At 47.3% G+C, this 23,511-nt stretch overlaps 1 protein-coding gene across 1 annotated transcript in view; it reads right to left on the reverse strand.

The window, feature by feature from the left end:
- Positions 1-10,381: 10,381 nt before the first annotated feature.
- Positions 10,382-23,511, reverse strand: part of ST3GAL2 (ST3 beta-galactoside alpha-2,3-sialyltransferase 2) — a 49,886-nt gene continuing 36,756 nt past the window's right edge. The window contains exons 3-7 of the mRNA XM_045890759.3: positions 22,240-22,433; positions 17,576-17,755; positions 14,180-14,225; positions 13,736-13,855; positions 10,382-12,898 (exon numbers count right to left, since the gene is read on the reverse strand). Of these exons, the coding sequence (XP_045746715.1) occupies positions 12,725-12,898; positions 13,736-13,855; positions 14,180-14,225; positions 17,576-17,755; positions 22,240-22,433 (714 nt within the window). The 3' untranslated portion in view covers positions 10,382-12,724. The remainder of the gene's footprint in view (positions 12,899-13,735; positions 13,856-14,179; positions 14,226-17,575; positions 17,756-22,239; positions 22,434-23,511) is intronic.

The following is a 23,511-nucleotide window of genomic DNA, read 5'->3' on the forward strand; positions in this document are numbered from 1 at the left end:
CATGGCTAGAAAAGTATTCCTCATCCCAGTGTCATAAACCCCAATTTATCCTGTACTCATTCCAGTATTATAAAGTAGTTATTCATGTTTCCTGTAGTGGCAATTCTTGGGGAGTAAATTATCTAAATTCTTGTAGATCTTTAAATGTTTTTCCCTGCTTGCTTGCTGCAAGTGATTATTATGGTTGTGTCAAGAGTGAGTGGGTGGCAGAGCTGTGGGTGTGGGCTGGAGGCCATGCCCCCCAGGGAGTGAGAATACAAGGGGTCCATTGGGAATGGAAGTGAGTGAATGAAAGGCTGGGTGTCCCCGCAGGTGTGGCCTGGTGCAAGAGAGTGCCTGCAAGCGTGTGAGGGGTGGATGCAAGCTCAAGGTGGGAGAGGGGTTCGGAGAAGAAAGGTGGGCAAGAAGGGGAGCCAGACTGCAGAGAGATGGGGGACAAGAAGGGGGGAGAAGTACTGAAGGGAGACAGGGCAAGGGGAGGAGATGGAGGAGGCCAGGTGGGGCACCAGCATTCCAGTTCAGTGATACCCACTTTGTCCCCAAAACAACAGTGATACAGGAAAGGTAAAAACCAGAAACACCACCCCGCCTGACCCAAAAACAAGGTGAATGTTTCTGTGGACCAGCTACGGGGTAAAAATGCCAAGTGCTGAGGCAGGGCTGAAGCCAAAAGCTTGCTGGGCTCCGGTCCAGAAACAGAGTAGCTACCGGCTGTTGGGTCCTGTGGAGTAGAGGACACTGGAAGCACCGCATACAAGACCGGAACCAAAGCCAGGTGTGCTGCTGGGAGGGAGCTGGACTGGAACTTGACCTGCACGCTGGCTCGCTGGGAGACTTTTATTAAGACCCAGACCCATGACGGCGGTGGAAGGACTTGGACCACCCACCCCCTCTTAGAACAAGCAGTTGACACAATCCTGTTGACTCTGCTTGTTCTGTGATATCCCCAGATTACCGAATGTCAGCAGACCTGGTTCTAGAATAAAAGTCAAAAGGGCAGGAGCTGGGTGGAGCCAACTGCTAAACCCACCTGTGGATTGTCAGGGGAAAGAAATCTATGCTAAGAAAGAGTGCAAACAAGATCAAATTCACCCCAGATAAAACTACTTTTATGGAATGGCCTGATAAAAGGCTTTAAGTATGTTTGAATGTTTAAAGAAAAAAAATGCATTTCACTAGAAAAGAGCACAAAACTATTGAGTAGATTTAGACAAAAGCAGTGGCGTGCTGAAACTCAACACAAGCTGGCTGTTAAGTCACGGGTGCTGGGAGTGTTTACCACCGAAGTCAGCAAACTACCAATCAGGGTTCTGTTTTTAGACAATTCACCAGCATAAAACAAAACAATAAACATTAGAAATTTTAGAAAAGAGGAAGGCAGTCATTGAGATAAAGTCAAATGGGAATCCTAGATTAAAATCCTAATTAGGGGCACCTGGGTGGTTCAGTTGGTTAAGTGTCTGCCTTTGGCTCAGGTCATGATCCTGGGGTCCTGGGATCAAGCCCTGCGTCGGGCTCTGTGCTCAGTGGGGAGTCTGCTTCTCTCTCTGCTGCTCCCCACTTCGTGCTCTCTTGTTTGCTCTCTCTCTCTGAAATAAATAAAATCTTTTAAAAAATAAAATAAAATCCTAATTACACTCTTAAGGGTGCCTGGCTGGCTCAGTTAGTGGACTACATGACTCTTGGTCTCAGGATCATGAGTTCAAGCCCCATGTTGGGTGTAGAGATTACTTAAATATAAAACCTTAAATAAATCCTAATTATATTCTCATTTTAAAGACAAGAATAAAAACAATCCAAATTTCAGTAGATTCATATAATGAATATTTCTTAGGGCACCTGGGTGGTTCAGTCAGTTGAGCATCCAACTTTTGATCTCAGCTCAGATCTTGATCTCACAGTTGTGAGTTCGAGCCCTGAGTTGGGCTCCACGCTCTTAGTGGAGCTTACTTAAAAACAACAACAACAACAACAACCTATTTCTTGCTTTAAAGTCTAACATGGAAGTCTAAAGGAAGACCACAGGGGTGCCTGAGTTCGAGCCCCATGTTGGATGTAGGGATTACTTAAAACTAAAATCCTTAAAAAATAAATTGGGGCACCTGGGTGACTCCGTCATTTGGGCATCCAGCTCTTGGTTTTGACTCGGGTCATTATCTCAGTGTCCTGGGATGGAGCCCTTCGTCTAGCACCGTATTCCGTCGGGCTCCAGGCTCTGCGGGGAGTCTGAGGATATCTCTTCCTCTCTCTCTCTGCCTCCCTTCTCTTTCAAATAAATAAATAAAAATAAAGACCACAGAGGTAAATTTTCATTTTCATCACATCATACCAAAGGCACATATAATCAACATGACATCAGTCACGATCTGGCAAGAGGTAGTGTTTGTCAGGTTTTTCCACTGTAATATTACTTTCTCCCTTTCCATACCTTCCTCTTTGAAAGGAAGTCACTACACACATCTAGGGTGTGGGGAGCCATGCTCCCCACTCCTTGAGGGCAGGGTAGTTACATAAATTATTTGGAATTTTTCTATGTGGGAGATTTGTCTCTTTCCCATTTATTAGTTTATTCAATCATGTATTTACATAAGTATACACTGGTGATGTTAATTTTGATCACTTGGTTAAGGTGACTTTGATATTTAAAAAAGTTTTTTAAGTATGCTCAAGTCTTAAAGTTTAGTCATCCTTCATAGCAAAGAAAGCTGAGAACTTCCCTTGAATGGTCTTCAGTGTGGTGGTTCATGGAAACAGGTTTCACAGGAAGAGCTGTGGAGACAAAGCCTGGGAGACAAGAAAAGTGGTCCAAAGGGGGCAGGTTTCCTTCTATGATTCCCTTTACCCATTTTATGACAAGTTATAAATACAAATGAGATATTGCAGGAAGACCTTCCATGTTGTACTTTATATACTTATGAATTGTTTAAATTATTTTTGTAATGAATATTATATTTTTAATGTAAAAAAAAAGAGACAAAGTTAGCAGAGTATAGCAAAGAGAGGATTAAACCCAGATCCCTCTGAATGTCGACACCATATGTTCGCTCTACCTCACCAAGCCTTCTCCCTGGAGAGAAGCCAAACTGCCAGAAAGAGCCTGTATTATTCTCCAGAACAGAAACAGTTGTTAGATGAAAGGTGTTAATTCTATATTCTTAGAGGAACAGGCTGGTCCTGATAGCCATGGTTCAGCCAAGAGTGAGGGGAGGGGACATCTTGCAATTTTGTGGGTTAGTTGTCATCCAGGCATAGACTTGCTGCAGAAGCTGTGATTTTTCTGGAAGGGTAGTGAGAAGGGGCACTGATTCTAAAATCACACTAAGAAAAGAATATTTTAATTTTTAAAAATACAGGCTTAGGATCTGATCTTTTCCCTCACCTGGCAAGGAAAGATGTTTCCTAACCTGGCCAAACATGTCACAGGAAGCAGCTCCTCCCCTGCTGAATGGCAGCCTGCAGCTGTTCCTGAGATGGGAAAAACCTTTAACCCCTTCCTTCCCTTCCCCAGCATCCATCCACCCCTGCGCAGGCGGTAAATCCAAGCACTTCTCTCCAATGAGCCCTCTATGTCATAGACTGTACTACTGCTCATCCAAATATGATGCTTCACCCAGAAGAGGGTTACACATCTCTGCTAAACTCAGGCATGGCCATGGGACTTCTTTGGCATTAAGGACATGTGAACTTCTTGAAAGAGAAGCCTTAAGAGCCAGTATGTGGTTCACCAGATTCTGTTTTCCCTGCCCATGAGACCCCAGATCCATCACAGATGGTACCACTACCAGTCTGGGTCCTTGAGTGACCATGATAAGCAGAGAGCCCTGGGGTGGAAATGTGGCTTGATTGAGAAATAAACATTGCTGTTTTGAGCCACTAGGAGTTTCAGGGTGTTTGTTACTGTAACATAACCTAGCTCATCCTTACCCCTCCATGCCATGGAATGGCTGGTTCCCTGTCCAGCCACCCGAATGCCAACCTGAATAGCAGGTAAACCCCATCCATGTACACAAAGTTCCCAAGCAGTTTCTTGATCCACTATTTCAGAAGAGAAAACAATCTTCAATTCCCAATTACTTAAAAAGCCAGAGAGTTGTTCAATAAGCAACCACAATAAACCTACTCTGTGGAGACAGAGGGAGACCAAGGAAGGAAAAGGTGTCTACTAAGTACATGAGTAAACATCACACATACCGAACTTTCCTTCCCACAACCCCTGTAACCTACAAGGAAGAAGTGAAAAAGGGATCAACTCCCATGGACAAATGGGGGCAATTAATCAGTAGAAAAGGAATTTAACAAAATATTTGGATCATACAAACAGGATGAAAAAGCTCCCATTTTTAGCAATACAGGGTACTATATAGAGCATGAAAAAAAATCCCAATCCAAAAACCAGCTACAAAGCTGAGATATATATATATTTATATATATAATCTGTTGGAATATATCAAAGAGCTACCACTTCTGGGTTTTATTTTTTACATTTAGTTCTGATTCACCTGGCATTTTGGTGAATGGTTTAAGGTATGGATGCAATTTTATCTTTTTCCAAATGGTTATCTAGTTGTCCCAATAAAATTTATTTAAACCTCCCTCTTTTCCTAAGTGATTCGAGACACCATCTTTATTGTTAACCACATTTCCATATGGACTCAGGTCTAGGCAACCAGGCTTATGAAACAGAGTATCCAGAAATACTCAGGTGACCATGGGAACATCAGGGTAGTGGTCACCCTCAGAGGAAGGAAGGGGTTTGTGCTTGGCAGGGAAGATGGAGTCTGGACTACTCCCACAGCTTGGGTGGCAGCTAGGAGCATTCATTGGAACATAACTCGGTTAAGGAGCTCCACAGTTTTCCATACTGGCTGCACCCACTGACATTCCCACCAAGAGGGCTCCCTTTCCTCCTCATCCTTACCAGCACTTCTCTCTCGTTTGTTTGTTTGTTTTCAGATTTATTTATTTATTTTGGGGGCGGGGCAGAGGGAGAGAATCTCCAAGCTGACTCCCCGCTGAGTGGGGAGACTGACTGACACTGAGATGCCGGGCTCAATCTCACGACCCATGAGATCATGACCTGAGCTGAAACCAAGAGTTGCACACTTAACCGACCAAGCCACCCAGGCGTCCCTTTCTCATCTTTTCGATAACAGCCACCCTAACAGGTGTGAAGTGATAACTCATTGTGGTTTTGATTTGCATTTCCCTGAGGATTAGTGGTGTTGAGCACTTTTTTTTAAAGATTTATTCATCTATTTATGTATTTGAGAGAGGGAGAGAAACACAGAGAGAGAGGAGGGCCAGAGGGAGAAGGAGAGAATCTCAAGCTGACTGAGCATGGAGCCCAATGCGGGACTCTATCTCACAACCCTGAGATCATGACCTGAGCTGAAACCAAGAATCGGCCGCTCAACCGACTGAGCCACCCAGGTGCCCCATGTTGAGCACCTTTTTATATACCTGTTAGCCATGTGAACATCTTCTTTGGAAAAATGTCTATTCAGATCCTCTGCCCACTTTTTAAATTGTCTGTCTATCTATCTATCTATCTATCTATCTATCTATCTATCTATCTATCTATCTATCAATCATCTATCTCTATTTACTATCGAGTTGTAGGCATTCCTTATATATTTTGGTTATTAGCCCCTTATCAGATATGTGGTTTGCAAATATTTTCTTACTTTCTGGAGGTTGCCTTTTCATCTTGCAGATTTCTTGTTGTTGTTTTGTTTTGGGTGGGGGGGTTGCTGTGCAGAAGCTTTGTAGTTTGATGTGCTTTTGTTGCTTGTGCTTTCAGTATCATATCCATAAAATCATTGCCAAGATCAATGTCAAGGAGCTTTTTCCCTATGTTTTCTTCTAGGAGTTTTATGGTTTCAGGTCTTACATTTAAGTCCTTAATCTATTTGGAGTTAATTTTCATGAGTGATAGAAGACAGGGATCGAGTTTCATTCTTTTGCATGTGAATAATAACTATTCTATAGGGCGCCTGGGTGGCTCAGTTGGTTAAGTGACTGCCTTCGGCTCAGATCATGATCCAGGAGGCTCAGATCATGATCCAGGAATGTAGGCATGGGGGCGGGGGGGGGGGGGGGATCCCCTGCTCAGGAGGGAGTCTGCTTCTCCCTCTGACCCTCCCCTATTTCATGCTCTCATTCTCTCAAATAAATAAATAAAATCTTAAAAAAAAAACCTATTCTATAACTCAATAATTCTATTTCTGGGTATTTATCTGAAGGAAATGAAGTCATGGTCTCAAAGAGATATCTCCACCTTCATGTTCAATGCAGCACTATTTACAATAGCCAAGACATGGAAACAACCGAAATATCCATCAATGGATAAAGAAAATGTGTTGTGGTGTGTGGGTATGGGTATATACAGTAGAGTATCATTTAGTCAAAAAAAGGAAATTGTGCCATTTGTAATGATGGATCCTGAGGCCATTATGCTAAGTGAAATAAGACAGAGAAATAGTGTATGATCTCACTTTGGGTGGGTTTTTTTTTTTTTTTTAAATAGGTGAAATCTTAAGAAAACAAACTCAGAAACAGCAGATTGATGGTTGCTAGGTATGGAGGTGGGGGTAGGGGGTGAAGGTGGTCAAAAGCTACAAACTTCTAGTTATAAGATAAGTAAGTTGTGGGGATGTAATGTACGGTATGGTGACTATAGTTGACAATATTGTATGTCTGAAAATTGCTAAGAGTAGATTTTAAAAGTTCTCACCACACACATGAAAAATTTTAGCTATATAAAATGGTTAACTAACCTTATTGTGGTAATCATTTTGTAATATATACACATATAAAAGCACTATGTTGTATACCTTATATACTTACACAATGTTATATGTTGGTTTTATCTCCATGAACCTGGAAAAATAAACAACATCCTACTTTTTCTAATTCTTCCATATAACATGCTCAACCACCTCTTTTCTCCTTTTCTTTAGTCTATTTCAATAACCAAATGGCAGTGGGAATTGCTTTTCCTTTACCACAGAAATCTATCTATATATCTATAAATATATTTATTATAAATAATATTATCCTATCTTTGCTTTGCCAAATAAATTTCCATTATGGAGCTTTTATTTTTTTATTTTTTTTATTTTTTTAAAAGATTTTATTTATTTATTTGAGAGAGAATGAGAGAGAGAGCACATGAGAGGGGGGAGGGTCAGAGGGAGGAGCAGACTCCCTGCAGAGCAGGGAGCCCGATGCGGGACTCGATCCTGGGACTCCAGGATCATGACCTGAGCCGAAGGCAGTCGATTAACCAACTGAGCCACCCAGGCGCCCCATTATGGAGCTTTTAAAAAATAATAATTCGGAGCACCTGGGTGGCTCACTCGTTAAGCGTCTGCCTTCCGCTCAGGTCATGATCCCAGGGTCCTGGGATCGAGCCCCGCATCGGGCTCCCTGCTAGCGGGAAGCCCACTTCTCCCTCTCCCACTCCCCCTGCTTGTGTTCCCTCTCTCGCTGTGTCTCTGTCAAATAAATAAAATCTTAAAAAAAAAAAAAATAATAATAATAATTCATGATCTTTTCTGCATATGTATTATATTCCACGACAAAAATAGTTTAAAAATTTAATTTAAAAAATGCATTTAGTGATTGGTACACCAACATCTTTGAGGAACTCTGTGGTGGCTGTCATGTGTAAGTCATAGAATAATGTGACCCCAACATGATAAAGGCCAAAAAGACATGCCTAACCAGTGCCTAACTGCTTGAGATGGTAGGCACATTTACCACAACAAACCACAGGATGGTAACTGGAGTTTTGACCTACAAGGATTTGGGACAAGTTAATGGACCATTAGGGTCTTTAGAAATGATATAGATGCTGGGCAGCCTACTAAGGTTCTGCTTAATGTGCATGGGAGGACAAATTCGAGGAGCACTGAGAAAACTGAGTCACAGTGATGGGGATTCACAGCTTCTCACCCAGTTCCCAGACCTAATTCAGGTCACACATGGAACCTCTTTTTCAAGGGGATCCCAGGGTCCTTTGAGGAGTGACTGACATAGCTCAGGTGTGTAGAATAAATCTTTCCCAAGCCTTTCCAGAGGGACCCATTTTCCGAGTGACAGCGCACTAGGGAAAGGGAAATACCCAGAGCTTCGGGAGTTATCCGATACTAAGCTCTGACATCTGAATACCAAAGTTGTCCACCAATTAGAGGCTTATTATGGCAAATGACAGATGGGGCTCTGATCCAAGTCCATTTAATGGTGGATTCAAGGAGATCACAGACCCATTTTAGGTACAAGCATACTTAGGGTGCCTGGGTGGCTCAGTAGGTTAAGCATCTGACCCTTGATCTCAGCTCAGATCTCGATCTCCTGGTCATGAGTTCAAGCCCCACACTGGGCTCCATGCCGGGTGTGGAGCTACCTTAAAAAAAAAAAATGGGCACAGACATACTTCTGAAATATTGCAGGTTGGGTTCCAGACCACAGCAATAAAGTGAGTAGCACAATAAAGCAAGCCTGAAGAATTTTTTGGTTTCTTAGTGAATATGTTATGCTTACACTATACTATAGTTGATTAAGTGTGCAATAGTATTATGTATAAAAATGTTATATACCTTAACTACAAATACTTTATTGCTAAAAAATGCTAACCATCTTCCCAGGTTTCAGCAAGCTATAATAATTGATCACTGATTACTATACCAAATAAATGAAAAAGTTTGAAATACCGTGAGAATTGCCAAAATGTGACACAGAGACACAAAGTGAGCAAACACTGTTGGAAAAATGGCATGGACAGACTTGCTTGCCACAGGGTTGCCACAAATCTTCAATTTGTAAAAAACACCACCACCAAAAAACCCCTATCTGCAAAGTGCAAAAATATTAGTCATGCCTGTAATTTCCTCAGTCCCAAAAGGAAAGAGAGACATTTACTACCAAGCAAAATCCCCAGAGTGGTAACCTAACCCATGGAATGAGGGTGATTATGAAGTATGGGCCAAACAGAAGTCCCTGGAACTACCTCCAAGATAGTAAGTCGAAAGTCAAACATCAAACAAAAAACCCACACTCTGGCAGGATCTGTAGATTGGTGCTGCCATCAAACTTGAGTTATACAGGGGTGGATGATTTCTTCCTCATCCATTTACTCACCATCTTGAGTCTTAGAAATTGATAGTAGTTTGGGCGCCTGGGTGGCTCAGTTGGTTAAGCGACTGCCTTCGGCTCGGGTCATGATCCCAGAGTCCTGGGATCGAGTCCCACGTCGGGCTCCCTGCTCAACAGGGAGTCTGCTTCTCCCTCTGACCCTACCCCCTCTTGGGCTCTCTCTCTCTCAAATAAATAAAATCTTTAAAAAAAAATAAGAAATTCATAGTAGTTTATTACAAATGCAATCAAATGGTACTGCTAAACTGTGGTTCCAGATGTGGTATCTTTGTGGGATCAAAGCAACACAGTTCTTGGCCAACATGGAAAAAAAAAAAAAGGATACACCAGTTGGTGGGACTCTTGATTCCGGAGCCAACAGGTACAGTTTTTAGGAGTTCTGCTTCAACCAATTACAGTGACCTGTAAGGCAGCTGAGTGGGATCCAGACAGGAAATGGTTCTCAGCAGCCCAGGCTATGTGCGCACTGTCCTGCCACCAGGCCTTAGGACTCAGCCAACCAAAAGCTATTAGAGCGTCTGTGGTAGGCAAAGATGTATGGAGTCTCTGAAAACTCCAAATAAGAGAATTATAGCCCCAAGTTCTAGGGTTTTAGACCAATACCCACCTCCACCAAAAAGTATTCTCCACCTGAAAAGCAACCCCTGGCTTGCTCTTGGGCATTGGCACAAACTGAATTCCAGGACACCAAGTGACTTTCGACTCTAAGCTATCCGTTGTGAGATCTGTATTATTTGATCCACTGAATTGAACTATAAAACTGGATGTTCAGTGGCATTACCTAGCATGATGGAAGTAGGCTGAAGGGGTCCAGATGGTCCAAGGAAAGGGTATGAGGAGGTGCCTCAGATGCCTGTGGCACTGGCTCCTACCATTCTGTCGATTTCCTGCCAACCCACACCTACAGCATCCGCAGAACCTGGAAATGTAGAGGAAAAGCCCCATCCTGGTGCCTGCTGGGTGTACATGCTATGGGGCCCCTGCCCTGCTGATCCACTCAGATGCCCCAAAAGACAGCGGTGAATAACCACCATTTCAGAGGGCACCTCTGGTAGTTCTGGGTTGGGAGGCCTCATGTAGAAGGGGTGGGTGTCTGGGAGTCATTCTCTTCCTCCTTCATACATTCCACCTGATGTTCTTAGTCATTACTCAGTGACAGCCCCCCAGTGACAGATATGCCTTCTTTCCACGATCAGACCCATTTCAGAATAGACAAGTGACTGTATAGTTTTTTTGTTCTTTTTAATTCAGAAAGAGAGAGAAAGGGAAGAAAATAAAAAACATTTGTTTAAATAACTATTGCAGAAAAGGAGATCTGGGCTGGATGCTGGGACCTACCTCTTCCAGAAAGGGGATTTATTAATGTTTTAAACAAAACAAAACAAAAAGAAGAAAAAGGAACAAAAGAAAATAAATTATTCTGCTCAATACTGTTTGGCATAATTGCATTGTTTTTTCATCTTCTAAACACTCCGAACAGCCTCTTCAGGAAGCACTGAGATGAGACTGGCAAGAATGGCTGGTGCCTTGACTTTCTAAAATGGTGGGGGAGACCTGAGAGAGGCATTCCACTATATGCCCCCCCAAATCCACCCCCACTCTTTACTCCTACTTTTGGAATTGGGAAGGAACAGACTCAAGCTAAGTTCTCAATATATTAACTTTTGGCGTGCCCATGCCCTGCCCCAATCCTCCTCTAATATACTCCCCTGCGTTACTGTTCCCCCAGCCAGCTGCAGGAACTACACCAATGGCCAGGAGGCTGCTTGGTGGTATCAACTCACTAAGATAAAGGGTGGTATTTGTGTACCTCACTGTTGGGAAGGGGGATCCTATTAGTGGTTTGGAAGCTTCACAGAAGCCCTTCCCCCCCTCCGAAACTTCCTCAACCTCAAAGGGTGAGAATACCATCAGCAGCTTCCTCTAGAGACGTAAGCTGGGTTCAGTCATGCAAGTAACTTCCAGTTGTAACCCCTGTTTGTTAGCATCCCTGCCCTTCTAGAGCTGGAAATGGAAAATGGGTTAGAGCGAGGAGGTAGGAAGTGAGCATGGGGGAGGGGATGCATGGGCAGGAGAGGAGGCATGCAGGTGGGCAAGTCTACTCCTCCCCAGCTAGGATCCCAGCTATTTGCATGGCCAGCTTAGAATTTTAAAAGAATCTTTGTTGGTCAGCCATCCCTGGTAACCTCAAGTTAATTAAATTAGGAGACCAAAGCAAATTTCACCCCCAAGCAAGAGGTTTCCTACTCCTCTTTGGGGTGATGGGTGAAGGAAAAAGGTGCATGCACCAGGCAGCTAGGCTCCCCATCTCCAGGCTTCTTTCCCACGTGTTGCTTTCTCTCCCTAGAGCCGGCCAAAGACGCGTGAGTGGGGGTAGGGGTGGAGAAGCAGCACTGCCCCCCACCCCCCGCCCCATCCCAGGGCAAGTTTTGATTTTTTTTTTTCTCCCAGGACACATAGGCTGGTGAGGAGGCCCAGGGCCAAGGGGGAAACACTAAAAAAAGTTGTGCGTGAACAGTAAGGGGCCGAGAGTACACGAGAGTGAGAAGCACCTTACATCTCAAGTGACGGAGCTTCCTTGTCCCCTGCCTTGTTCCTTACACCTGTTCCAGAGTTAGGCCCCGGGCGAATTCCGCCCCCTAGCAAGGGGCTGGATACAGTTCTAGTTTTCTGGTGAGATGCTCAATGCCCTGGTCAGAAAGGCCATTCCATAGGGTGGCCAAAGGTGGGGATGGGGAGAAGAGAGGATAAGGGGACCCACACGTCACTGCATTTCTTTGGTGGGTTTACACTCACCCATCTGGGCCTGACACGTAAAGGAAATACGGGGTCCAAAATTCTCTTGAGGCCTGAAGAGGTCTGAGAGGGCTCTAGCTTTTACCCTGGGATGAAAGCGCGCTCCCTGGAAACCACCTGATCTCCCCTAGACCACCACAAACGAAGGCCAACGCCCCTCCGCCCACCCCGAGGTCACGAGGGACCCCCCCCCCCCCCCGCCCCGGCAAAGGAAAGCCCAGCCGCGCTGCCCCGCACCTTCCCCACCGTTTCCTCCTCGGTGCCCCCGGCCGAGTAAGGCCGACAGGCGACTGACACTCCTCCTGCAGAGCCTGAGGAAAGTACTTCACTGAGGCCGGAACCAACAACACTACTCCTTAAAAAGCATGAAATAAAATCCTACCCAAAGCAGAGGGGAGTGGGGATTCAGCGGCCGCCGGCCCGCCTCCGAAGGCCATTGATTGGAGGAGATGGGGCCCGGCGCCGGAAGTTCTCCTTGAGTCGCATGATTGGTTGGGAGAAAGAGTCTCCGCTCCGACTGCAGCGCTGATTGGGTACCAGGCCCGGGCCAGCCCCCAGAGTCTCTTGATTGGCGGGGGACAGCCGGCGCTCGCTGGAGTTGCAGCATGATTGGTCCAGACCGCGGCCTGGCGTCGCTCCCAAGGCCTGGAGACGCCCAACGGGGCGCCGCGCCCTCGCCGAGGCCGCCGCCCTCGGGCTGGCCCGGAGTCCCGGCTGGGAGCGCGCGCCGCCGCCTCGCGGCTGGGCCGGAAGGGTCGCGGCGAGGCTGGGCTCAGTTGCCTCGGTAGACCTCGATCTTGCTGGCCTTGGCCAGCATGTCGATGATGTGGGCCTCGAAGTCGGCGTCGTGCACTCCCGTCTTCCGGAACTCGCCCGCGTACCGGTTATTCTCCCAGTAGTGGTGCCAGTTGCCCCGGCTGTCGGCCCCGAACCCGTACACGTTCACCTGCAGGGGAGGGCGGCGCACGTCACCCCGCGTCGGGGACCGGGAGAGCCTCGGGTGGGCGGTGGGCTAGGACAACGGGGCCGCGGCGACCCGACGGCAGCCGGATCGCAGAGCTCGGGAGGCACCGGGAAGACGGGACACCCAGGCCCGGAGCTGAGGACACTCCCCGGGGAAGACCGCCACTCCCGGTTCTTCCGCCCGTCTCCCCTGCAGCAGGACGCCTCAGTCTAGGGCCAGGACAGCTCTCCACCCTTGCTAACGTCCCTTTTGGTTTTGGCTTTGTGGCTGCTGTTGTCGTTTTGTAATGGAATACTTGCAGTATTCCAGGTCCACACACTGAACTTACTGGCAGAAGGAGGTGTGCTGGGCGTGAGCCCTGCCCCGCACCGCACAGCCGCCCCGCTCGCTACTGAGAAGCGGCCCCGAGAGAAACACACACACACACACACACACGCACACACACACACACACGGCAGGCTTGTGGGAGAAGACCATCCGCTGGAACTTAACTACATTGTTTCCTTTCTGTTTATATTTTTGATTACTTTTTTTTCCCTTTATGGCGAGTAATAACCAACTGTGGTGTTAGGAGTCTATTTCCTTTTTAAATAAATTTAACTTTTCACTGAAGTGATTTCAGATTTGGTAAAATCATGAACGTTAAGTGACTTTGGGAAATGAAGATGTATACTTTACAGCCTAGAAATGGGGGAAATCAGAGCCACTTGGCTTCTGCCTACAAAAACGCATTCCTCTTGCTCTGCTAAGCCCTAAGAAGGGCTGACTCCCTCTGCTCCATGGGTATCCCTATTTTACCCCTAACACTGGGCTACCCACCTCATCACACACATGCAGGGCAAAGAAGAGCACCAACATCCCTGTGGAAGGGTACCGCCCGTGATGCTCTGTCCACCGGTCGTGGATGTACTTGAAGAAGGCTGGGTTATAGATCTGAACCTGGGAGGAGAAAAGGGAACAGACACATGAGGGGCTTTGGGGGCCTGGAGACTCAGGTCAGTCTCTGAGAAGCTTCTGCCAGTTCCTCCATGCTTGCCAGCAGACCTGTTCATCCATGTTCCCTGGTTCGTATGACCTCTGAGGGGATCAGGCATACCAGCAGATGGGGGAGGGGATACTCTGAAGGTTCTGGAAGGTCACTGGGGGACACCTGAGCCACTGGACGGGGGACACCTGATCCACTGGACCAGGCACACCATGAGTCAAGTCTGCACTGTTTCCAATGACATGGGGATGAAGAAGGGGGAGGAGGAGGGAGCTTACCTTTTCTTTGTCCACTCGAAGGAAGGACTTCACTGGCGCATAGGTGCTTCAAGTAGAAGGAAAAAAAACCAAACATTTAGATGGCCCCTGGGATCTAGAAAGGCCCAGAGATGCCTTTCTTCCCTCACAGGCCTAAGTGATGACAACCTTACAACAGATCCCCTGCCTCCGAACTGCTTCCGTAGCACATCACTGCAGTACCTTGCTCAGAAACCTTCAGAGGCTACCTATGTCCTTCAGGAGAAAATGAGGATGTGTTTTAGACAAACACTGGGGCCTTCCATTATCTAACCCCAACTTTTCTTTCCACAACACTCAGCTGTGAACTCCCCACTTGATTTAGCCAATCATTTCACACCCACTATGTCTGTGTCTTCTGCCCACGATGACCCTCTCGATACTATCCTCACATTTGGCACAAATCCCTCCTTCCCTATTAGCCAGCCATGGCACCTATAATCTACACTCTTTTTCTAAGTATTATGGGACTTAAATTCAACAGCACTTATTTTAGCCCTTATGGCTCCCAAACATAAGATAATGCCTTAAGAAACTGTAACCTATATTTCTGTGTTTAAAAAAAGATGTGGTGGGGCGCCTGGGTGGCTCAGTCGGTTAAGCGGCTGCCTTCGGCTCAGGTCATGATCCCAGGGTCCTGGGATCGAGCCCCACGTCCGGTTCCCTGCTCAGTGGAGAGCCTGCTTCTCTCTCTCTCTCTGCCTGCCTCTCTGCTTACTTGTGCTTTCTCTCTCTGTGTCAAATAAGTAAATAAAATCTTTAAAAATAAATAAATAAATAAATAAATAAATAAAAAGATGTGGTGTGGCACCTGGGTGGCTCAGTTGGTTGAGCGTCTGACCCTGACTCCGGTCATGATCTCAGAGTCCTGGGATCCAGCCCCATATCAGGCTCTGTGTTCAGCAGGGAGTCTGCTTGTGCCCGCCCCTCCCCCCCCATTCCGCCACTGCTCATGCTCTGTCTCTCTCAAACAAATCTTTTTTTTTTTAAGATTTTATTTATTTTTTAACAGCGAGAGAGACAGAGAGAGAGGGAACACAAGCAGGGAGAGTGGGAGAGGGAGAAGCAGGCTTCCCACCGAGCAGGGAGCCTGATGCGGGACTTGATCCCAGGACCCTGGGATCACGACCCAAGCTGAAGGCACACACACAACGACTGAGCCACCCAGGTGCCCCACAAATAAAATCTTTAAAAAAAAATGTGAAAAAAAATGTGATGGTGGGGGCGTCTGGGTGGTGCAGTTGGTTAAGTGTCTGACTCTCAGTTTCAGCTCAGGTTGTGATCTCAGGATCGTGAGACTGAGCCCTGTGTCAGGTTCTCATTCAGCTCAGAGTCTGCTTGAGTTTCTCTCTTCCTCTCCCTCTGCCCCTCCCACTTGTGCTCTCTCTTGCTAATAAATAAATCTTTCTTAAAAAGATTAAAAAAATGTGGTGACAGCAGGCAAAAGGTGAAACAGCCTAACTGTCCACTGATGGGTGAATGGATAAATAAAATATGATATATCCATATAATGGAATATTATCCAGCTTTTAAAAGGAATGAAATCCTGTACATGCTACAACATGGATAAACCCTGAAAACATTATGCTAAGTGAAATAAGCCAGACACAAAAGGACAAACACTATGATTCCACTTACATGAAGTACTTACAACAGTCAGACCATAGAGACAGAAAGACTAGTGGTTATCAGCGGCCTAGGGAGTGGGGGAGATAGGGAATTATTATTTAATGGGTACAATTTCCATCTGAAATTGTGAAGAAGTTCTGAAGATGGATAGGGTGATGTTTGCACAACAAAGTAAATGTACTTAATGCTACAAAACTGTGTGGTTAAATACATTTTATGTTATATACAGTTTTTTGGCTTATTTATATTTTGGTGGAGGATGTGGGCAGTGGCCTGAGAAAGTTAATTTTTACTTATTTTTGCTTTTTTAAGTAACCTCTACATCCAACATGGAGCTTGAACTCATGACCCCGAGATCAAGAGTCACATGCTCCACTGACTGAGCCAGCCAAGTGCCCCATATGTTATATACATTTTCACACACACACACACACACACACACACACACACACACACACAGTGAGACAGTGGGCTAGTGGTTGTTGCCTAGGGCTGGAGGGTGGGGATGGAGGGAGTGAGGCTGATGGCTAAGGGATACAGAGGTATCTTTTTTTTTTTATTCATTTGAGACACAGAGATAGAGAGAGCATGAGCAGGGGGAGAGGAAGGGGGAGAGGAAGAGGGAGAAGGAGAAGCAGGCTCCCTGCTGAGCCAGGAGCCCGATGCAGGGCTCAATCCCAGGACCCTGGGATCATGATTTGAGCCGAAGCAGATGCTTAACCATCTGAGCCACCCAGGCGCCCCCAGAGGTATCTTTAGATCTTTAATCTTCATCTTTAAGAAGATGAAAGAGTTCTAAAATAAATTCTGATGGTGACACAGCACTGTATTCAATAAAAGCCACTGCCTTGTATACTTCATTTATTTATTTTTTTTAAAGATTTTATTTATTTATTTGACAGAGACAGAGATAGCAAGAGCAGGAACACAAGCAGGGGGAGTGGAAGAGGGAGAAACAGGCTTCCTGCCAGGCAGGGAGCCCGATGTGGGACTCGATCCCAGGACCCCGGGACCATGACCCGAGCCGAAGAGAGACGCTTAACGACTGAGCCACCCAGGCACCCTGACTTGTATACTTTAAATGTGTGAATTGTATAGCATGTGAATTATATCTCAATAAAGCTGTTAAAAAAAATACTTGGTGATGAGGGGTACCTGGGTGGCTCAGATGGTTAAGCGTCTGCCTTCGGCTCAGGTCATGATCCCAGGGTCCTGGGATCGAGGTCCGCATCGGGCTCCCTGCTAGGCAGGGAGCCTGCTTCTCTCTCTGCCTCTGCCTCTCTCTCTCTCTGACTCTCATGAATAAATAAATAAAACATTAAAAAAAAAAAACACTTGGTGATGAAACTAATATGTGAGCCAACTATACTTCAATTAAAAAAAAAAGAAAGAAAGAAAAATACTTGGCAATTGAATTTCCCGAGGTTCCTAGCAACTGCCTCTAAAGAAAACTCTCAGAAGGCAGAGGTCCCACAGTCAGGAGCCACCTCCTGGAAAGGAGACCAAAACCTTTCCTCCCCTCTCTACCACCAGTATGCTGGCTGTCACGATGCAGGAAGTGACACTGAACAGGCTGTGGCCTTAGCTAATCCACCATTTTGGGCCCTCCCTACGATGGCCTCCCTCTTCAGCAGCCCCTCTTAGTCAAAATATTCAGTTAAAAGAATTCTAAGAGCCAATCCCTGCGAAGAGTCCTCTCGAAATGCTCCTGTCGCCCATATTCCCCTCGCAGTCAGCAGAGTGACTTACAATCGGATCTGCCCTGTGGACAAAGCGCTGGCAATCCATAGTAGGTCCAGGGCTTTGAAGGGCACCAACACGAAGCTGACGTTGGCGGGCAGGTTCTTGGCACTCTCTGGGTACATGAAATGGTGGGTGGTTCGGCTGCCAACATCCTGCTCAAAGCCCACGGTTGGCGCCTGATTCATCCTGCAGGGACAAGAGGGGGACATGAGAAGAAGCCACCATGGAAACCGGTGCAAGATTTTTAGAGGACAGTTTGGTCCCAGCCATCAAAAATGTAAACGGGCATACACTTTGACCTAGCAATCCCATTTCTAGATATCCTACAGAAATGGTTGCCTGAGTCTGCAAAGACGTGTCTACAAAGATATTCACTGCATTGTTTTTTTACGGTCGTGAAAAGGAGAATCAATTTAACAACAAAGAAGTGGTCAGTACATTTTGGCACACTCACATATGGAATACCACAGAGCCACGAGAATGAAGGAAGCAGATTTACATGGGCCGGTAAGAAATAAGCCCAGGGAAAAAATCCAGGTGGTGTGAGGTATCTGTCCCACTGCTTTCCTTTTAATGTACATCTTTTGAATACTGCTATGTGCTGCAGGAGGGAATTAACAAGACCCAAAAGGAAAACTTAAAACTAGATAGCGTGAATCCATTTTTTGTAAAAACAGACAGAAAAAGGAGGCAGAGAGAGAAAGGAAGAAGGAAGAAAGGAAAACATACTTTTGTATATAGTATTAAAATTGGTAACAAAGTTTACTCTTGGGAAATGAGATGGGGAAGGACACTTCATCTTTCAGTGTATACATTTCTGGGGTTTTTCCCCCCCAATAACCAGCACATATTACTCCTAGGCTTTTTTTTTTTTTTTTTTTAAAGAAAAGAACAGACTTCTACAGCTATCAACCTTACCTGGCTGTTCTGTCCTCTTTCCTAAAAGACACTGGAAGCATGGTAAAAAGCTGAAGCATTCCCTAAGCTCCTGGGCCAGACGGCAGCCTCTACGCCACCAGCCCCAGCCCCTCTGTCCCTGTACTTCAGCTTCTTATCTACCTTTCCATTCCAAGGCCAAGAGGGATGCTCCAAGTTCTGACAGCACCCACCTCGGCTGTCCCCTGGTGATGTGCAGTGTGGCTCTGTTTCTCCCGTGCTGCCATGGAAGAACTCAGAAACCCAGAGCGGGCTTGCTACCCTCCTGGGCATAACAAGCCGAGAAGGCTTCTACTTCCTTTCAACCGGTGCAAAACGTAGGATCAATAAAATCAAGGCTCCCTCTTTTGGTGAACATCTTCAAAGCAGGTGATCCAGCTTTGAACACAAACGTGTCGGTCTCTTCTGCTGTGACTGTTTATGAGAACATTCCTGTCTTGCGTGGACCACCTTGCAGAATCATGACTACCCAGGGAGGTGACCATAACCTTGCCTTCCAATGGGGACAAAGGGACCTGGGAGAGAGGGAGCAAAGTCTCCATGTGTTTTCTCTGCTTTTTATGCCTATTCTGTGAAACCAGTATGAACATTACGTGTCCTTACAGTGGCTGGCACCACTAGCTGGGCTTGGTGAAGACCTCCTGGGGCTCCCATTGATGGCACGACACAGTGAGAGCATGTCCAGGATGCCCCATCACTGCTGGTCATATTGCTGACCTCCTATCTCTCTGCTTCCCTTCCCTTCAGGGACTGGAGGCTGTTTGGGGCTGGGAAGCCATAAAGCCTGAAAGTGGCCTGAATTGAACTAGAGGGTGAATCTTTGTTCTTGGCCACTTCCGTTCTAGTCTGGTTCAAGCAGAAGCCTAGAATCTTCCCTATAGGACCAACTGTCCTCTGGCCTCCATTTCTTTAGGTTACCTGCCCCTTTACCTCCTGTCTGGGTGCCCCTCTGTTCTCCTGGTCTTTAGAGTTCAGAGATATTGTCTCTTAGAAGAGCCTAGAAGTATCTTTTCCCATGTATTAATAACCGTTGGCTGGGGCTCTTATAGCTGTGCACACAGCACTAGTGTGTCCTGAGGTCACCATAGCTTCAGTCTGGATCTGTCTTCTGCCACATCAGCCCTGGGGTGTTTGAGGAACAGAGCAGTTTGGAGAGAAAGCCTTAACAGGGACAGTGTTTCTCAGCTGCCTGGGGTACGTAAGGGGCTAGCAGGAGGCGGAAGACTTGGGTGGGTGACACTCAAGTTGGCTGGGGCCTGGACTGGGCAGGACTTGGGGTCAAGGTTCACTTTGGTGAGTACCTAAGAAACAAACCTCATGTCACCTGACATGGAGAGGCCAAACTGGTCCCACAGATCAAAGGGCTGCAAGTGCCCCAGGCTGGCCTCTGAAGACACCCACCTGTCCCCATCTGCCTTTTCCCCTGCATCTGCAGCCACAGTTCTGACCCAGTCCCTTCTTAAACCTGTCAGGCACTGTTGCTGCCTCCACCTCCCTCGGGTCCCTACCCCTTGCTGGGCAGGCACCAGCTTTCAAAAGTCTGGGAATGAATGGAGAAAGAGGTTCAAAAAGATGTTTCAGAACCTCCAAGGTAGAGGGTAGGCACAGGGCATGCTTTTGAGGACAGGACTTTGTGTTGAGGCTCTGATTCATTTTGGAGAAGCCAAGCCCTGGAAGGAGGCCAGAGCAGGATGGAGGATGAACTACATCTCCATGACTCAGGGGAAAAGCATTCTAGGATTCTATGTGTTCCTGGTTGCCTCCACCCGCCAAAGAAGCACCTGAGGGCAGAGGCATGGGATGGGTGGATGTGGATGCATGCTTTGGGTTTGGTATCTGGCCACCTAGTCTCTTCCATTCATTCACGTATTTACAGTGAGCCAACAATCTGCCAGGTGCTTGTTTTAGGAGTTGTGGATCTATCTGCTGGCTGGCCGAGGCAGGACCAGCCCAACTCCATTTGGAGTTGCCAGCAGGGCTCAGAAGACACATAGGAGGAGGAGGCAGCTGGGGAGTGGCGTAGGGAAATACGGCTAGAGCCATCATTTCACTATAACCCAGCTTAGGCCTCCCCACTGGTTCCAAAACCAAGACATGCCTATCAGCAAAGAGTCACCTCCACTGCCATCTAGCTCTTTGTACAGATCAGCAAAAAGCCAATTCAATCTGGGTCAGCCCTTCCACAAAGCAATTCTGAGGTCCACTCCAAAACGCACATCTCCGAACCTGGTCCAGGTGAGGGAACCTCTGTAAATTCCTCTCTGCAGCCTGGCCTGACCAGGTACCACCTGGGTGTCATAGGAGCCCAGCCTTTTTGTCTGCTTCCACCCTGGAGCTTCCCAACCAGCACCGACCGACATGCACAATGAAAGCACCCACTTGGTACAGGTGGCAGGGCCGGCAGGAGCTTCAGGCACTCCACAGCATTTCCCTGGGCTTCCCAAGTGTCCCAGGGCTGCACGGAATTGATGGACTTCTCATTCCCCACTCTCGGCCGCTGTGTCTGGGTAGAGAGAGCTCCCTCTCCAGCAACCAGCTTGCCTCCCTTACATTTGGAGTGCCAGCAATGGGAGGATGGGAAGAAACTCAGGTGGCTCTGGGTTCCTGGATGAGGCCTAGCCTCCCTCCTCTCTCCCTACCCCCCACCATTCTCAACATGAGAAAGGTTTTGCAAGGAACAGTGAAAGCCTCAGAGACATACTGCTGCCTTGGTGTTGCCATGGAAACAGCAACAGTTTCTAAGACAAAGCCCTTCCTTCTGCCTCCTGGGGAACCTGGTCTTTCTGCAATGCTGATCCTAAGAGATGCTTAGTGAAAACTGGGCGTTTTCAGCATCTTCACTCTTAAGGCCCTTCTACCACCAAGGAGTGGGATGGAAGGATCCTCACTGTGGCATTTCCTGTCCCAAGTCAGGGAGGAGGTCAGAAAACACTGGTTCAGGAGCAGAATGAGCAGCCCATGTTCAAGTTACAAGTCTACCATCTAGGGGCACCTGGATGGTTCAGTCAGTTAAGTGTCCGACTCTTGATCTCAGCTCAGGTCTTGATCTCAGGGTCATGAGTTCAAGCCCTGTGTTGGGCTCCATGCTAGCCATGGAACCTACTTAAAAAAACAAAACAAAAAACAAGTCTACCATCTAGTCCCTGTTCACCTCCAGGCTCATAGTTCTGTGTCTTTGAAATGAATGCCCCCCTAACCCCTCTCCTTTCCTCAAGGCTGTACTCAGATGTCTGTTAAATGAATTTGTCCCCACATAATCTAAACCTTATGAAATAAAGGTAAGGGACAGCAGCCCAGAGCAAGCACTGAGCAATTCCTTTTCCTGCCCAGGACCTCTGTCTTCTGTGAGTCTGCCAGAAGGAATCATCTGTGGCTATTTATCAAGACACTAGTGTAGGGCCCTCACTCTTGGCCCAGCACTGAGGGGATCAGGCAGGTGGAAGGACCTCTGGGGGGAGTTTTCACCAGAAAAGAGCCAGGACTCTACTCTCAGCTCTTTTAGGAGGAGTTCAGAGCTAGAAACTGAGTGCTGGTCTCAAGCAGGGCATAGAATGGGAATTCTGCCTCCCCATCTACCCAACAAACAAGAGAGAGACCTGAGCCTTTACAGAAGGTTCTGGCATCAGAGACTCACAGCAGCGGACAACTCCTCCACTGGCCGACAAGGCTAAGGAGGCCAGTCCTTCCTTCTGGAGGCCTGTGCTGGGCCCATCCTTGGGCTCCCCGGGGCTCACCTCATGATGAAGTTGTGCCCATCCACATCTGGACCGTAGCCAGAGCCCCGCAGGTTGCCTGAGTTCCCCACCACTGCACAGCGCCGGCACTGGTGGGGGTCCCGGAAACGGTATGGGTTCTCGCCTGGTACTATCTGGAACAGCTTCTCCAGCACCTCATTGGTGTTGTGTGACTTGAACTGGGGCTGCAGCATCTGTGGAAACGAGGGGAGAAGGAAGGAGCAGGGATTATGCGAGCCAGGAGGGATTCTGGCCTGCCTGCCTGCCCTCACCCTCCAGTCTCAGTCAGGGAGAGAAATTCTCTCTCAGCAGCAAGGATGTTCCCCTTCTCCAGCAACAGCAGTATCGCTTTCTGAGACTGGTGCCCTGCTCATCAGGGGCGCTCTAATGCACTGGAGGGGGCTCCGGGGCCAAGGGGTACTGCAAAGCAGAGAAAATTCTTGGGCTTGTCATGCCCCCCTGCTTTTCAGTTCTCTCAGCGAAGCTATGAGTCCCATGAAGAGTCATTCTGAGGTGCGGTTAATGTGGAAAACCCTGAGAAGTTCAGGGGCTCATTCCTAACCAGCCTACAGAGGGCGCCCCTGGGACTTAGCCGGAGGCCTCAGGGTTTCAAAAGGGACAGCTGAGGCAATATCCACAGGATAACCGGAGCCACCCCCTGAGCCCTGGGGAGAAGGAGGGAAGGCAGCAACGATGTATAGGAATTCTTTCAAAGTCAGAATGGCTGGAATGAAACTCGTTCCCTGTGCTTCCCACCACCAGTGACCTCGAAAGACTATGACATGAGGCTGGGGCAGCCTACGCATGAGGCAAGCAAAGATCAGAGTGAGGCGGCAGATGGGGCCCATGGTAAACAGGAGGTCCCAGCAAAAATGAGAGCCATCAGCCAACTGTTGCCACGTGGTATTGTGAGCCCAAAAGGACCAAATTTTCCAGGTTTTTTTGAGAAGCTGAAAATATAGATTTCACGTGAAATATCCCGATTCTTAAATGTTGGTAATGAATGCAAGTATTTTAAAGATTTTATTTATTTATTTGAGAGAGAGAGAATGAGAGAGAGCACATGAGAGGGGGGAGGGTCAGAGGGAGAAGCAGACTCCCTGCCGAGCAGGGAGCCCCATGCGGGACTCGATCCAGGGACTCTAGGATCATGACCTGAGCCGAAGGCAGTCGCTTAACCAACTGAGCCACCCAGGCGCCCGAATGCAAATATTTTAAAAATATTGAGCAGAACAGGGGTGCCTGGGTGGCTGAGTAGGTTGAACGGCCGAC

This window comes from Mirounga angustirostris, unplaced genomic scaffold, assembly GCF_029215605.1.
Source record: "Mirounga angustirostris isolate CCGP_5_RB_7025 unplaced genomic scaffold, mMirAng1.0.hap1 SCAF_16, whole genome shotgun sequence".
NCBI classification, from domain to species: domain Eukaryota; kingdom Metazoa; phylum Chordata; class Mammalia; order Carnivora; family Phocidae; genus Mirounga; species Mirounga angustirostris.